The sequence below is a fragment of the Callionymus lyra genome, chromosome 19, assembly GCF_982586985.1.
Source record: "Callionymus lyra chromosome 19, fCalLyr1.hap1.1, whole genome shotgun sequence".
Classification (NCBI taxonomy): domain Eukaryota; kingdom Metazoa; phylum Chordata; class Actinopteri; order Syngnathiformes; family Callionymidae; genus Callionymus; species Callionymus lyra.
The window spans coordinates 16014957-16031233 of NC_141836.1; the positions used below are offsets into that span (position 1 = coordinate 16014957).

The window sequence follows — 16277 nt, forward strand, 5'->3', positions numbered from 1 at the left end:
AGTTTGCTATAGCCCTGTATCATGCTTTTATGTTCCAGCTATTACAAAGACACGTTTCTTTAAGGGATATCACAGACAGCATATGGAATTATGCCCTTTGTAATATTCCTAATATATTTTAAAATGAATAAAATAATATTAAAATTGATAACTTCTTCTACAACAATCTCAATTTATGCAGTTACAGATACCACTGTATCATGCCTGCATGTTCTGGCTATTACAAAGACACCGTTTCTTTAAGAGACATCAGAGGCAGCATATGAAATTACGCCATTTTTCATACACTATATATCTTTTTAAATTAATAATTTCTTCTACAACCATCTTGATTTATCCAGTTTTAGATACCACCATATCATGCCTGCATGTTATGGCTATTACAAAGACACTGTTTCTTTAAGAGACATCAGAGGCAGCATATGAAATTACGCCATTTGTCATACACTATATATCTTTTTTAATTAATAATTTCTTCTACAATAATCATGATTTATCCAGTTTGAGATACCACCATATCATGATTGTTTGTTCCGGCTATTACAAAGACACTGTTTCTTTAGGAGACATCACAGACAGCATATGAAATTATGCCCTTTGTAATATACTTTATATCTTTTAAAATTGATAATTTCTTCTACAACCATCTTGATTTATCCAGTTTTAGATACCCCCATATTGTGCCTGCATGTTATGGCTATTACAAAGACACCGTTTGTTTAAGAGACATCACTGACCGCATATAATATAGTGCCGTTTATGACTATAATCCATTTTGTGTTCCAAAGTAACTTCTGGCGGCTATATGGTTGCATTCATTACGTCCTCTGCAACTAAAGGAACAATTATATCCTGTGAGGGTCCGGCGATGACTGAGGACAAGAGGATACAGTCGACTCTAACAGCTTATTTGGACGTATTTTTGTTTCAAAACAGATTAAATCTTTTAAGATTTTGTCAGGAGTCATGTGGTTTGTAAATTCAGCAATATTCAGCAAGATTCTTGTCAATACACACCCCTACTAAGAAGGTTTATTTCAGTTATTTAAGGACATCCCTAAAGCACTTCGCTAAACAATGTCTGATCCCAACGGATTAAAAAAAAAGTCTCTAAAATAAATAAACCTTTAATGTTTGACAAAAGCTTTTTGACATGATCCATGCCAAAATAATACAAAAGGCTTTACTGTATCCACTCAATCTTTGTTTTTCTTCCTCAAGTGATCCATAGAAAAAGAGCCCGATGCTAAAAATGATCTAGACCCTGATGAAGCTATTAAATAATGGCTTTGGAAGTTTAGTAAAATATATTTGGAGAAATGTTTAAGAATGGACACAGCGCACAAAGCATCATGGGAGTCAGGGCTCTGATCCGCCGTGTACTTCCCTGACATTTACTGACTCTCAACTCTGCTCTGTGTTCTCAGATTGCAGACACTTACTCCATTGTGTGTAAAAGCCAGAAAAAGAAACCCATGGAAAACAATGGAGCCAAGACCCTTCCTCGGTCCTTCGGCGGGGACAGAGGAATGAGGGGAAGAAGTGTCCAAGCTCAGGCCCGCTCACAGGAGGAGCCCTGCTACGAGACCGGCGACAGGTCCTGGTCCGCCGCCGTGGAGCCCGACCCGCCCTTTGTGACCAATGACTCCCAACGGAAAAGCGACCAGGCGGGAATGACAAGCAACGCAGTCATCGGCAGTGCCACGCTCAAGAGGAAGAAGCCGGTGCCTCTCCCGGTAGCGCAGGCCGTACCCACCCCAGCACCTCCAGCCTCAGGACCCACCCCGACGCCAGCCAGAGGCCTGCCGGGCGGGGACAACTTCTACGAAACCATCAGTGACGTCAAACAAGGCGGCAACAGCTCCAGTACCACCACCATCTTCACCTTCAACGACGGGATGGAGATGTACGTCACTGGCCTGTAGTCGGCCGGACTTCACCCGCTGTACATAAACGCAACCTCCTCGAAAAACAAACAATGTGAGGATACATTTTTTGTTGACATCAGGTAAAAACAGGGTTTTTAAAATGCAGGTTCAGACTTTGTCCCTCGATTTGGTCTGGAGTTCAGAACCAGCCTAGTCTAGCTCAAAATGGACCAGCAATGTTACAAAAAAAAAAGATCCATCATTTGCTCACGAGACAAAGTCACATCATTTTCCATCATATCTTTATTTTTATATGAACAATTGTCTTTGAAAAGTGTGATTCACAACATAAAGGGAAAAGCTTCTGCAAAAGAAACATGCATGCTAAGACAGGACAAAGACACTGGGCCATATTGTTTGTTATGTTACTGACAAACGTGTAATCTTTCGAGGGCATTATGTAATAGATGGATGTGCTGAGCTACACAAATAGATGGAACCGGTTCCTAATGAGCACTGGCTTTGTTGCTCCGACTTCAGGTTGAAAACCTGTTTATGTTGTAAAAATGAATGAAAGCTTTTGTCCAAACTTCCTCACAACCAAAAAAACTACTTAAAAATAAAGTTATTCTTCACAATAAAAATCATGTTTAGCTGACAATCCACTTTAATGCAAACAGAACGACACATCCCGCTACACACAGGTGAAATGATTGCTCTTGTGATCAATGTAAAGATACGATATATAGATATTTTAATGAAATCAGCCAAAATAAATGCTATGAAAAAGAAAAAAATATATACCAAATAATGTTTAAGGAGGTATTAAGCCTCTCATTCCAGGGAAGCTACTTCCCAACACTGATATATTTGTTTGATTAATTAAATTTATTTAAAAGGTCAAATCCTAACAAGTTGTCAAATTAACTCTTTAAAGGGCAACTAATGTAGAAACATTGCTCTCCTGACTCACATGTTTCAAATGTTGAAGTCTTCCTCTCCAAGACGCAAGTAAGCCCCACCGTCTCAAATTTCGGCAAACAAGAGGTTACGAGAGCAGAGTCCGTAATGACTTAATAATGGCTTCACTCCTCCAGCCAGCTCCACACCCGCATTGTTTATACAACAAGTCTCTTGGAGGTGGATACCTCAGAGATTGATGACACGCAGTGACAAACCTCGACGCTTGACCAATCACAGCAGAGTGGGTGTGGTTATGGTAAACAAGATTTCACCTCCTGAAACAGTGTTTTCAGTGGGCGGGGCTTAAGCAGATTTATTAATGTAAATATTTCAATAAATGGAGAGTTTTGTACAAACAGACAAAAACTGATGATACAATATATCAGTTTAAGAGACAACTCAACACTTTAGTTGCCATTTAAATACAACTATATAAGAGAACAACAGGTCCCAGCAAAGCAACATCATGATATGTGACAGTGGTGAGGAAAAACCTTTTTAATAGGCAGAAACCTCGAGGATAACCAGACTCAGGGTTGACTCCTGCTGTGACCGTTTGTTTTTTTTTCATGATAATGCAACTTACGGGTCTGACAATACTTAAATAAATTATAGCTTCTTAAGAAATACTTTTCAAAGTTAGTTAGAGAAGAAAAACTACTCAATTCCAGCTAGTCAGTAGTTTGTTATTGTCCGCCTCTGCCGTTACGCCCGCTAACTGCTCCCTCGCTCACGCACGCATGCACGCACACACACACTCACATACTTGGCAGGCAGAGCGGTGCAGTGTAAAACGATCAGGTCCGGGGCAAAGAGTGGTTTGGGCAACAGTTCTTTCTGAGTCGATCCAGTACGAGATCTCCCAAAGTTCTTCACCGTTTTTCTTGTGACAAAAAGAGACGAATATTTAAAAAAAAAGTATACATAGATATATGAAATATATATGTGGACGTGTGCAATTCATGTGTCTTTCTGTAAACAACAGATTTTTACGACGATGGTTAGATTGCACTAGGCAGCTGCGGGACTTGTTGGCGGGTGGATGTGCCGTTAACTTGTTTGTGAGCGGTTTTAATTTGGCTCTCAGGTCTCCCAACAAAGCCAGAGGACCCCTGTAGCTCTCTACCCTTACAACGGGGCTTTGAAATAGCACCAAGAAAGCTGGACTAAAAAGGGGGGGAAAGTAGGCTTCAAGTCCTGCCCTTAAGCACCCACTCCAGCATTTTCACCTCCACCACTGTACAAAAAAAAATGCCTTTCCCGTGTAGCTTTGGGGGAGCATTGGAAACTGAGCAAGGTGGAAGAAAAGTGAAGACACAGTGAAGGACGAACTCACTGTGAGGTGTTTTAAATGGGTCAGTATGTTTTTTGACTTAACAAGAAGGCCTGTAAAAACAAATGCACTCTGTATTTAAATGCACTGTTTCTTTTTCTTTTTTTTTCCTACTGGTTGAATAGCTCATGCCACTGCCATGAACAAAGGTGTGATTATGTTGTTGGTGCAATTTCTTTCCTGCTTGATCAAAACAGTGCATGCATTACTATATGGAGATGAAACTAATGTCGTGGTACTTTTGATCTCTTCTCGTTTGCGAAAAAAACTTTCTGTTGTATTTCATGTTATGCAAAGCAGCTGTTGACGTTTTTTTTTTTTTTAGTTTGTTTGGAGGAGGATGAGAGTAGAGGATAAGAAAGAGATGGTGCGCGTTCACCCTTTTCGATCTAAGAGGGGGAGGGAGAGAAGAAGTTTTTTAGGAGAGCTGGACGGAGATCACTGGAAAGGATTCAAGGACGATCCTCCTCCTGATGTGCGTTTGCCAGCGTGCACACACACACGCATCCCTTCAAGTCATTTATTTTTCGCATATTTTTCTTCCAAACCCTTGTGTACATTCCCTCCCCCAACAAAAAAAAACTGACACAGACCTCTCTTCTCTTCTTCGTTTCACCTCTCGGTCTTGCTCTTTGATGTCCAGTTCCGAGGGACTCTAGGGGGGATACGGGGGTGTTCGTTGGATGCCGACGATCTTACCTAATCAGTTCTTTTTCTCGGCTGTCGGTTGATGTGTCACATTTTCTTTATATGGGAAAGATGATTTGATGGCGAACACACTGGTGAACACAGCTTTACACAGTTCCAGACAGAAGGTCAATTGCACAAATACAGTATGATGATGTAAATGTGTAAAATACTTTGTGGCTGTTCTGATGTCCCAATGTAACATTTGATATGCAGTATATTTAGTGGAGAACAAAAAAAAAGAGAAAAAAAAAAAGATGGTTTATCACAGGCACATTGTAATTTGTGGATGCAAAATATTTCATGCTTTTTCATGCAGATGCTCTTTGTTAATTGTCTTCAGATATAAATATGGGCCAATACTGCTGTGAAAGCTGTAGCCAATGTTATATGTTGAAAAAAAGCACAGGGTTTAGTCGGAAAATATTACATCTAAGAAAAGAAAAATCTAGTGTGACAGTGCAGATATGCAAAAGATTGTAATGTTTTATATTAATCTTCATAAAATATTTAAGTGACTTTTTACTTTTCTAATAAAGTGGCACATTATAAAGAGTCTCTTGTCTGTTGTATCTTTACTTGTCGTGTAAGATATACAACTTTTAACCTCTATTTTTCTTTGCGTTATTATAATTATAATAAATACATTTTGTAGTTTTTACACTTAATGATGCGCATTTGCAAATGTTTTTTATTATTATATTTTCACGTAGGCTGGAAGAAAACTCCATGTAATCCAACTTAAATACATCTCTGAAGTGTGTAAGACTGTTGCATGATCAAGAGCGAGAGATTTAAGAAGCACGTTAATAACTAGTAAAGCACTTACATGGATGTGGTTAACCTTTCGTATTGAATGTTGGGCTGTTTTTTTGTTTCTGGAAAGACCCAGGTATGTCAGCGGAAGCAGTGAGAAACCATACAAATAAATTAAAAAAATAAAAACATAACCTGCAACTTGTTCCTGAATCCAGATATATTATATAAACAAAATTTCTGGAATATTTCATTTGAATATGTCAAGCCTTTAAAAAGAACTAAAAACTTTGATAACAATCTGACAAACGTTTTATCAAATAAATGCCCATTTGAATTTTTGTTTAAGTTGACATTGACAATTGTTGGACTTAAACCTCTTGCATAAAATATTATATATAAGAAATCATGTAGTACAAAAAAATACAGTACAATAAATATCCACATTTCCAGAGCCAAAATGTATTTGGATCAGAAATTTAGCATGAATATTTATTTAAACATTGAATAATCTCACCGAAAATTTAGTTTATATTGTAAAGCCCAACAAAAAAAAAACTGTAAATGTGAACTCTAACGTTAAATATAAGCGAACACCAATTCACAAAGGAAATGAAAAAAGTTTAGAACAATAATGTATTAATGTATAAATAGTACTCCGTCAATTCTTCCCATATATAAACAACATGTTTGCAGCAAAATAAAGTGCGTAGCACACACTTGGAGGCTCGCTCTGCTCCTCCTCTCACTGGCTCCCAGTCGCCGACAGATACCGGCCGGTAAACTGCAAAACCCGCCTCCCCCCTGAATCAACCAATAGAAATGGCCGAAAAATGATGGATGTTGTCACGGCGGCCAATCGGAACCCGTCCGGGGGTGGAAGCGTGCCAAAGTGAAATGTTTATGTACGGCGTGAGCCAATCACAGAAGGCCAGAGGGGGCGTGGCGTGCTTTTGGAGGAAAGAGGCAAAACAATCTTTTATCCTTCTGACCGGTCGCTTTTTTTGGGAAGGTTTTTTTTTTTTTTGCGGTGTGTCGGTATCGGCGGAGGTGGCGGCGGGAAGATCGGGGATCACACCGGTGGGAGCGAGTCCGGGGCGACACGATCCCGATAAATGAATCCAACCCCAGCGGTTTTTTTGCACTAAAAAAAAAAAAAAATCTATAGGAAGCTGGTTTTCTTTCTTTAGTCACCCCTCTGATCATGGAGTCCAGATATGTTTTGGAGAAACCGATGGCGGGGGGTGTGGATTTTAACTACCGATCGGTGCTGAGGGACACCCGGGCGGACAGAAGCGGTCCTCGGCCGGTGTACACAAACGGATCGGTGCACTACAGCTTCATCGTGGACGGCGGGTCCAGCCTGAGGAACTCTTCCATGGGGACCCGGCTGCCTTCGGGGGGTCGGATATTGCACGACATGGAGAAGGTAAGTTTCTGTTTTGTTTTTTTTAAACACACTGTAATTACATGATAACACACGCCCTCGCCGCGCTGAGAGTCGATGAATAAGAAGCGCACTTTCGACGCAACTTTTGAGGCTGAAAACTTTTTTTTTTTTTCCTGCACGGTTGTTTTGGCATCTGAACACTTCAGGATAGTCGATGGGCTGTGTGTGCAAAGTTTACCGGAAAGAGGGTCAGAGACCTCGAACTTGCAGTCGAACCCCCCTCCCCCCACAGGAGCAGGGTGGAGCTACCACTGTGGGTTGAAGAGCCAGAGACCCAACCACACGTCTCTGTTCCAAACTTTAATATTGGACCTCAGAAACGTTCTGATTCAACGCCTTTTACCCCCCACCCCCCAAAAAAATATAGTTTTGCATTTACCATTTTGGCAGAAACACATGCTTTATAAGTTTAAAACATGCCAACATATTGTCTTTTATTACTTCTAGATGATACTTTTTGTGCAGGTCACAGGTTAAACTTGTGTTACCAAAAGCATCTTAAAAATATGCATTTGCAGGTAAATTAAAGAGTCACTGCTTGACCCATATTCTATCCATCACTCCATTTTGTTTGGGCTCAAACCTCTAATCTTGTTGTGGCCATAATTGTATTATATTGAGATGCATTTGTTTTTCGTGTACCCTCGTGTAATATTCTCTTTTTCTAGACTGGTCGCGGAGACCAAAAAGACACCGGTCCCTCCGGGACCTTGAAGAGGGCCAGCCCGACGAACTGCCCCAGCACAAACGGGCAGGCACCCGGCAGCTTTATGACCTTGGACATCAGGAACCCAGAAAAACAAGCGGAGAAAAGCATCAACTTCAGGGTAACGCCGGGACAAAACGTTGCACCAGCAGAAAAGCAAGCCTGCACTTCTTCCCATATTCCCGTTCCCAGAAACAGGTACAGATTCTTTTTTTTAAATCCATCATATCAAGAGGGTTTATTTGGATGGCTGAGACATGTTTTTTCCCTTTTTATATTAATATATTTTTAATTAAACGTGTTAAATTCACTCCAAATATTAAATGAATTAGTCAGAAAATGGACCAAAAAAAAAAAAAAATCTATAACCACCACTTGTCTGTTGAATGTATTCAGGCTTTTAACTTGAGTGCGCTCTGTGTCGCTATGGGGTCGTGTAATGTTGTATTTTAAACCAAAAATACGTGAACCCTTTCTAATATCAGTTGACTTGACTCAGACATCAATATGTATTGAACTGTTAAAAATGACTACAGCCAAAATTGTGGGTTAAAACCCCCCCGAAAAAAAAAGGTATTTAGAAAACAAACCTACTCATGCTCAGCCCTCAGAGACGTCCAAGCGGCTCCAAACTGAACACGCTGTTAATGCATGGAGGGACAAGCCCAGTTCAATGGTTATGTAACCGTGGGAGACGGGGAGAGGCAGTAGGCATGGCTTAATCGCTCTCCCTTATTTTAACACACATGGATTACTGTCTTGTGTCGTCTCTGCAGACAAAGCGGCTGCTTATTGTTAAGGACGATCAAGTGGTGTAATAACAACTTAATGACAAGTTGATATTGATTGCGCAATTTCTACGTTTTGTGTGTGTGTTTGGGCAAGACGCTGGTTATTTAGAGTAGCTGCTGTTTTAGCTTTGTCTCTGTTGATCCGGCGACCTTTAAACCAGGGGTCGCACTCAGACGTATTCTCAAGTTACAAGGTACTACATGTTTGTTTAATTTATGTTCTTACACTCAGTGTGCTGCCTTGAAGGGTATTGGCAACAATCTGGTGCAACTTGGAACAATGGTACAATATATTGCAATACTGCTGTAAGAAGGATATTTAGTATTGTGCGAGTACTTGACTCTGGTGTTGCAGAACATACAGACCACATGACTCTTGAAAGTCGTAACTGCTTTCATTTGTTTTGAAACCAAAATATGTCCAAACATCAGCTTTAAAAGCAGCTTGACTCGACTGTATCCTCTCGTCCCAAGTCATCGCCGGGATCTCGCAGGATTTTATTGCTCCTTTTGTGCGGAGGTTTGAAATGACTGCTGCCATCTAGTGGCCGGAAGTTCAATTGCAACACAAAAATGATCAAACACAGCAAATATTTGCACATTAATTGTAAAAATAAATACATTTATACACATTAAATATAAACTATAAAATAAAAATTATAAAATTAAATATGAGTGCTGTTGAAAGATTTGGTATCAGGAAAAAAAAAGAAATCACAATATTTAATTTTGCTCCTACTTCTTAGTATTTTTTTTTCAAGCAAAATATACTCTTTTTTTACTGTTTGCTTTAAGTATATCCTCTCATCCTCAGTCATTGCCAGAATTGTTTCTGCAAATATTTAAATTTAAAATGAACATGTTAAATATGAGTGCTGTTGAATATAGATAAGGTATTGTGAAAAAAAACTAAAAAAAACGAAAATCACTGCTTTTAGTAGTTTTTTCAAGCAAAAATTATTTTTATTTTTTAAAAGTACTATGATGCTTTAAGTGCATCCTCTCATCCTCAGTCATTTCCAGGATCTCACGGTATTTCATCGTTTTGCTTTGGAGAAAGTACCAAAGGAAAAAAAGTTTCATTTTATTTAAACAATAAAATAAACTAAAATATAAATAAAATAGGATTTTAAAGCAAATAATGTTTTGAGTGCTCTTGATTATTGATGCGATATTGTAAAAAAAAAAAGTTTATAAAAATTATGGATCTGTGTACCAATACTTACTCAAAATCAGTTCCAAAGCAAATAAATACTAGTTGTGACAAGAGTACACCCTGTATATGAAGAACATTTACGCTAAAACAACAAACGCATACACACATAGAACACTGACATTCCTCCACCTACTCTGCGATGTTGTGACTGATTCTTGTTTATGTTTGTCGGCCTGTGCGTGGGTGTGGTTGAGCCATTGGTTGTACTCTGTACTCGGTAATGTCAACAAAAGGCATTCATGGATGTTGACTTGCGTGCAATTATTCAACATAAAACTGTCATTGTGTCAAGACTTTGATATGTTTTTTGAAAAAGTCCTCGCCATTCATTGTGCGCTCCGTTAGCCATGAAGGCTTTTTTCTGACATTCAACCTTCCTGCACCTCGTCGGTACCTGCAAAGTAGGTCACCGTCTTAGCAGACATGTCCGGGCAAATAGAGAAAAAGAAAAGGGGGGGGGGACGGAAAACACATCTGCATATCCACATACATTTTTTGTCTTGTCCCTATTGTTGTCTTCAGACTCTGAATGGTCCGGCCCGTTCTACTTGTCGATACCCATCAGCTTTAGATCCGACTCCCAGATAAAAGAAACAAAAGGGCAGCGACCCGCTCGACATAAAAACCTGGAGTGGACATTTTGTTTTGGGAGCTTTTTTTCTTCTTATCTCATCTCGTTTCACTGTCACCATTAGTAGGTGAGCGTGAATGGACGGCGCTGAGTCAGCATAAACAGCACCTGGAGCAAGAAGTGGCAGCTTGAGTGTGGGGGTGGAGAAGATGGTGGAGGAGAAACAAAAGCGTCTCTCTTTTTCTAAAATAATTAATGTTCATCCTCAGTGAGAGGTTTGGGGGTCATCATAGTGCCCCCCCCCACACACACTCCTCCACTCCCCTCACATAGACCAAACTATTTCCCAAAGGAGACGTTACTGTTGAAGGTCAGAGTCAGAGGAAAATCTAACCACACCCCCCCACCATTCTGGTCTTCCATGTCTAACCGGCTCCACATTACAGTACAGTGGTCCCTCGCCATGTCATGCTTCACCCTCTGTAGTCCCACTAACTTATTGTGTGTCTTATATTATTTTATTTATATATATATTTTCATTTAATGTTGCGTTTACAAGACTGGCAAGAAAAGTTTCTGATTCTGAAATTCAACGTTTCACAGAACGAACTCCCATGATGCCTTTCTACGTCACTTCAATACCACACTGAAATTAAATGTTTATGTTGCAAAATCGACCGGCGAGTGGTTGGCTGGGCGGCTCATGTGCAAGTTCAAATAAATGTTAATTTAAACCATTTTTTTAGACAATTTAATGTTATAAAATTGATGTATAAACTGTCTTTGAAAGGTTTATGAAGGAGGTATCAACATGTATATAAATAAAAATGACTTACTTACTTACTTATGTATAATAGATAAAAATAGATTATCTGATGACTTGCTAGGGTTTTAACTTCCTGCCAGACACCAAGAGGTTAAGGGCCTGTGCTGACACAGGCCCGGGGTCAAAGGTCGACCTCAGCGAATGACGCGCGCGAGAGGCAAGAGTTGACACGAGGACGCGAGCGCGACATCTGGCGTGAGGTCAGAGATCCGGGAGTGAGAATGTCTTCAAACTGGTTTATAAAAAAAAAAAAAAAAAAACGCCGCTGCGACTCCAGGCTCTCGCGTCAATGGAGGGAATGTACATGGAGTGATAAGACGTGAATCATTTGCTACACTGTGAGAATAGAGGAGGGTGAGGTGAGGGGAATCAATTTCATAAGCGAGGAGGAGAGTCGGAGACACGAAGGAATGCGTTCTGCAAACGCTCTGTTCCGCTGTAAAAAAAAAAGATCTGCAGTCGCTCCAACAAAACAGGATTGATTGGACACATTAAAACATGTAATCCCATCACTGTTTTTTAGTTTTTTATGAATAATGGGTTTGTTTACCTGATACTAAAACTCGGCAGCGAGGGGGGAATATGTGCACTTTTGGCACCGCTGCAGTTAAATGCTTTATCCTTTGCTCACCCACACTAATAGACACTTACATAAGACTGTTGCTCCGCCTCAGCAGCGTTACACATGTCCAACTGAATCCTACTTTCCCCGCTTTTATTCGCTCTCAGCATTTTACATACAGGCATAGGATTGTTGTTTTTTTTTGCTTCTTTCTTCTGCACATTGACATGTTTAAGTCTTTAAACTCATTGTGAGTTTTATTTTTTTTTACCTCTGGTACTTGGCTACAATACTATTTTCTTATCGGTTGCACATGATAGTTACTCAACGTTTTCGTTCCTACCAATACAATATCATTGTAGTCTACGGTTGCTCTGAAAACAACTTCAAAAACCTCCAAAATTAAATCTCATTAAAAAGCAAAAACAAAGCCACAATTACACAAAGTGCAACAACATTGATTCAAACAGGAAACGGTTGTTGCTCAGCGGATTCATTTCATGTCTATCGTTTGACAGGTTGGTAAATAATTACAAAATAATAACTACCGTCTGGTCCTGCATCCGTGCCGTGAAATAGAAAACGGCAAATAGAAGAAACGTCTAGTCGGCAACAAGCCTCGTCATGACTTGAGTTAATGATGTTGCGCTTCTGGTTTGTAAGAATATTTTATTGTGGATGTTGTTTTTGCGGTTATGCTTTTTGGTTTTACGGTTGCGCTTTTATTTTAATAACTGAGAATTTGCTTTGGGCATTATGAAGGACAGTAAATTAATGGTAATAAATGTTTAAATACTTGATTTTCTGGAACTCCTGTTGTGTTATCAGTTTTATCTTGCCCTTTAAAGTATATACTTTATTGAGTATTGTTTTGATTGTTTAAGCGCTTTGTGACCCTGGTCTGGAAAAGCGCTATACAAATAAAAATTACTTACATTATTAATGAGTGAATAAACGTAAAAAATATCGAAATAAATAAATGACTTCTGATTTGTTTTAACTTTTATTTACTTTTTTATACAATTATCAATTTATTTTTTACATTCTAATATTTTTTCACCTATTTATTTATCCATACATTATTTATTTATTTATAATTATTCCATTTATCATCCTTCGTTTGCCACTGTAGAAATTGTCTTTGGAAATGTACAAAACACGCCAATTTAAGTCTACTAGAAAACATTAACGGTAAATTAAGATGGCGACTTGTCTCCAGGCACAGCTTTAAACTTAATAGAAAACATTTTGATAAGGCCGAGAGTTTCTCGACAGCAGAAACAGAATCTTTTGCCGTGAATCCCGTTCGCAAGGGAAGTACTCGGGATGTGGCGCATCATCGAGCCGCCATAGCATGAATGCCAAACCTCATTTCCATTATATAACCCAGCAAAATACACACTGCAGTAGACTCTGCTCGCTCATCACGGTCCGAAACCACGTCTTTCCTTTTCTCTCTCATGACTGACTTATTCTCAATCGGTTTGAATCGAAACAATTCAACTCCATGCTGGCGACAGTGTTGTTGGGTTGAACGAGGACAGCAGATGATTCACTTAAGCAGTTCCTACTATTGACTTCCTTTTCACAGTGAACACACACACACCTAAAACGTTTTGTTATTCAAGACAGCTTAATTCATTTTTAATTTAAGTTAATTGGCTTACAATGAGCGTGACTGTGACGGTTATCGCACAAATTAAACAAAATAACAATGAAGCATGGAGTCGGAAAGCAAACATTCCTGCCTCTTTTTGTACAAAATAAATAAAAACACGTAATGAATAATAAATGTACGTACTTAAGATATCTCATTTTTGTAAATATACATTTAACTTGTGTCCTGAAAGAACTCGCTTGACTTTTCCGACCGAACCGTGTTGAGAGAAAACCACAATCATTACATGGATTTTTTTTCAGTGTTGCTAAATACAACCGTGCGCTCTGTGGCTTTTCTTACTCTCCTTTATGAATTATTGCTGGACCTCAAAGCCGCCCCGGTTTGATTCTCACTCAAATCCAAGAGTAGATGAAATCTTCGGAACAATGCCGAGTCTCCACAGGAAAGTTGACTGCACGCTCTCACAGTCGGCTCTTATCTTTTTCTCATGTGATTTTGTGGCATGGAATTCAAATATTTGTCCTTAATTCACAACAGTAGTCGAGACTCTCTCAAGAGTGTAACACTAATTTACAAGAAAATCCTTTTAAAGTAAAAATAAATGCAGTATTCCCATTTATTTTCATATTATAAAAGTAATGAGATAGTGTCTTTGTACTAGTCATAACAAACTGTAAGAATTAAGATGTGTTATGCAAAATTAATGGCATAAATAACATTCATTTATACAACTTTCAATTTATTTTCTAAAGGATGTGATTTTAATTAACTGAATAAAAAAATCCATTGTTTAATTAATTAATTTGATTTATTATTTTCATTTTTCATTTTATTTGGGATCATCAGGACATTCTCCTCATTACTAGTAGGATTTACAGGGAAGAGTGTTAACTTGCATTGCAAGAATTTAAAATTTAGTTTTAAAATGTTATTTTGAAACATTTGAGAGCTTATAAGAAGAGGTACAAATGTTTTTTAGAATATCAGAATCAGAATCAGAATCAGAAAACCTTTATTAGTCCCGCGAGGGGAAATTCGGTTTAACAGCAGCAAGAGAAATAATATGTTTTAGCAAGTATTAACACGAGGAAACAACTTCAAAACATCTGTATAATAATTTTGTGTATAGAAATAAAACTTGTTTATAGAGAACAAATGTAATTTTTTGCATGGAATTCAAATATTTGTCCTTAATTCACAAAATTAGTTGAGTTTCTCTCAAGTGTAGCACTGATTTAACTTGAAAATAAATGTAGTTTGTTTGTTTAGTCACTTTTAAAAGTAATCTCTTGTGAAATACTGGACTTCTTCTCAGACTCAAATGCCCGCCAATACCACGAGGACGATTTCATGGTTGAGGAAAGTTCAAATCTTCATGTGATCTTTATTCACGGCGCATTTTCTCACCGACATTGTGATGCAACCAAATCATAAGTCATTCCAGCATGATTGCGAAAAGGCCAAATGATGTCCAAGGAACAGGTTTTAAAATAAACTGTTAGTTTAAATGTTAGAAATCTCTCATACGTGTTTTTAAATAGATGTGTTTTTTTTTACGGTCCACTTGTCTGCAAATGTTTCAGTGACTCAACAATAGAGCTTTGTGGTATTTTGGTCAGACCTGCTCATGGAAAAAGCCAGATGATAAATCAAGCTGTGGCAATGTTGCACAGACATTGCACTGTAGCGAAGAGGCCAGATTTCACATCTGCTGATACCAAACCAGCCGTTTTAAACTGGAGGTTGCGCAATCCGGTGAGAGAGAGCGCTGCGAATTCATCTGACAGACGCAAACAAACGTGCAGTCGCCGTTGAGATGGAGGTGACGACGATGAGTCACACAATGAAATGGAACAAACATGGCAAGTTATTGTTGTGCATCACTGTCCAGATGGATTTGTTAATAACAAACTCTACGAAAACAGGTTTAAATTGTAAACAAATTTCAAATGTCATCCATTTCAAAAGGAAGAATTATCCTGATTTAACATGTATTCAACTCGGAATCCAAATGGCAAAAAAAAAAGGATATTTAATTATAAGAAATGCCTTTTATCAACATTCTAAATGTCTTTTAATTTACTTGTATGGCTGCTTTCTGCTTCTGCCAACATGTCCACTTTCCTTTCGAAACCAGCAGAATGTAAAGCGGGTAAAAGAAATTGTGAAGTTTCTTAAAATTTTAACAAACATGGACGCTTTGAATGCTTTCTTACAATGTGAAGATTGTTAGGGTAATATTAGAAATGGTGCATAATAATCTTATATTTCATTAATTTATGTTTTCATTTCACATGTAATTTCCAGATGATTTTTTGTTGGAGGACGTTATGATACATAAATTATCAATATAAAAAAAGGCTGAAAAGCTGGTTTCCATTTTCTATTTTCTATTAAGCAGTTTATATTTTTTTTGACCAAACTACTGATGGATCAGTGATACTGACCCGTACCCATGAGGCATTCTGGTCTTTTTATGCTAAAAAGATATCTTGTAGATGTCTTGTAGATGGGGACATAACATTTTTTTTTTATCCTAGTTTTTAAGTGTCTAGACATTCATTGAAATATAAAAAATATAGAAAATTGAAAGGACAAAATTAGTTCAGCAAGTGTCTTGAAAGCCGGTAGATCAACCTTGAACGTGTTGTAGAGTCGGCCTGAATATTTCCTGCGTTCAGAGAGAAGTCAAAACCGTCTGCCTGGTGGTGATGCTTTCCAGCACCAACATCCACTACACACAGCCTACACTGTATGCGGGTCTCTGACCACTGCCTGAATAAGCCCAGAACCACTTAAACCTGTTCCGGGTATAGCAGAGTTCACGCCAGTTTTGATCAGTGTTTGTCATTTACAAGCACTTTTGTGACCCTTTTCTTTTTGAAAAGGGAATCAGAGGCTTGCTCGCGTCGGTCAGCCATTCTTTA

General features: G+C 38.5%; 2 protein-coding genes across 6 annotated transcripts in view; both read left to right on the forward strand.

Moving 5' to 3' along the window:
- LOC148059722 (uncharacterized) overlaps window positions 1–5406 on the forward strand; it is a 45501-nt gene extending 40095 nt beyond the window's left edge. For all 4 annotated transcript variants that reach the window (XM_087780788.1, XM_087780786.1, XM_087780787.1 and 1 more), the window contains exon 9: window positions 1428–5406. In XM_087780788.1, coding sequence (XP_087636914.1) covers window positions 1428–1925 — 498 coding nt within the window. In that variant the 3' untranslated portion in view covers window positions 1926–5406. The remainder of the gene's footprint in view (window positions 1–1427) is intronic.
- Window positions 5407–6596: 1190 nt separating this feature from the next.
- slc2a4rg (SLC2A4 regulator) overlaps window positions 6597–16277 on the forward strand; it is a 30344-nt gene continuing 20663 nt past the window's right edge. For both annotated transcript variants that reach the window (XM_087780792.1, XM_087780793.1), the window contains exons 1-2: window positions 6597–7036; window positions 7726–7961. In XM_087780792.1, the coding sequence (XP_087636918.1) occupies window positions 6812–7036; window positions 7726–7961 (461 nt within the window). In that variant the 5' untranslated portion in view covers window positions 6597–6811. The remainder of the gene's footprint in view (window positions 7037–7725; window positions 7962–16277) is intronic.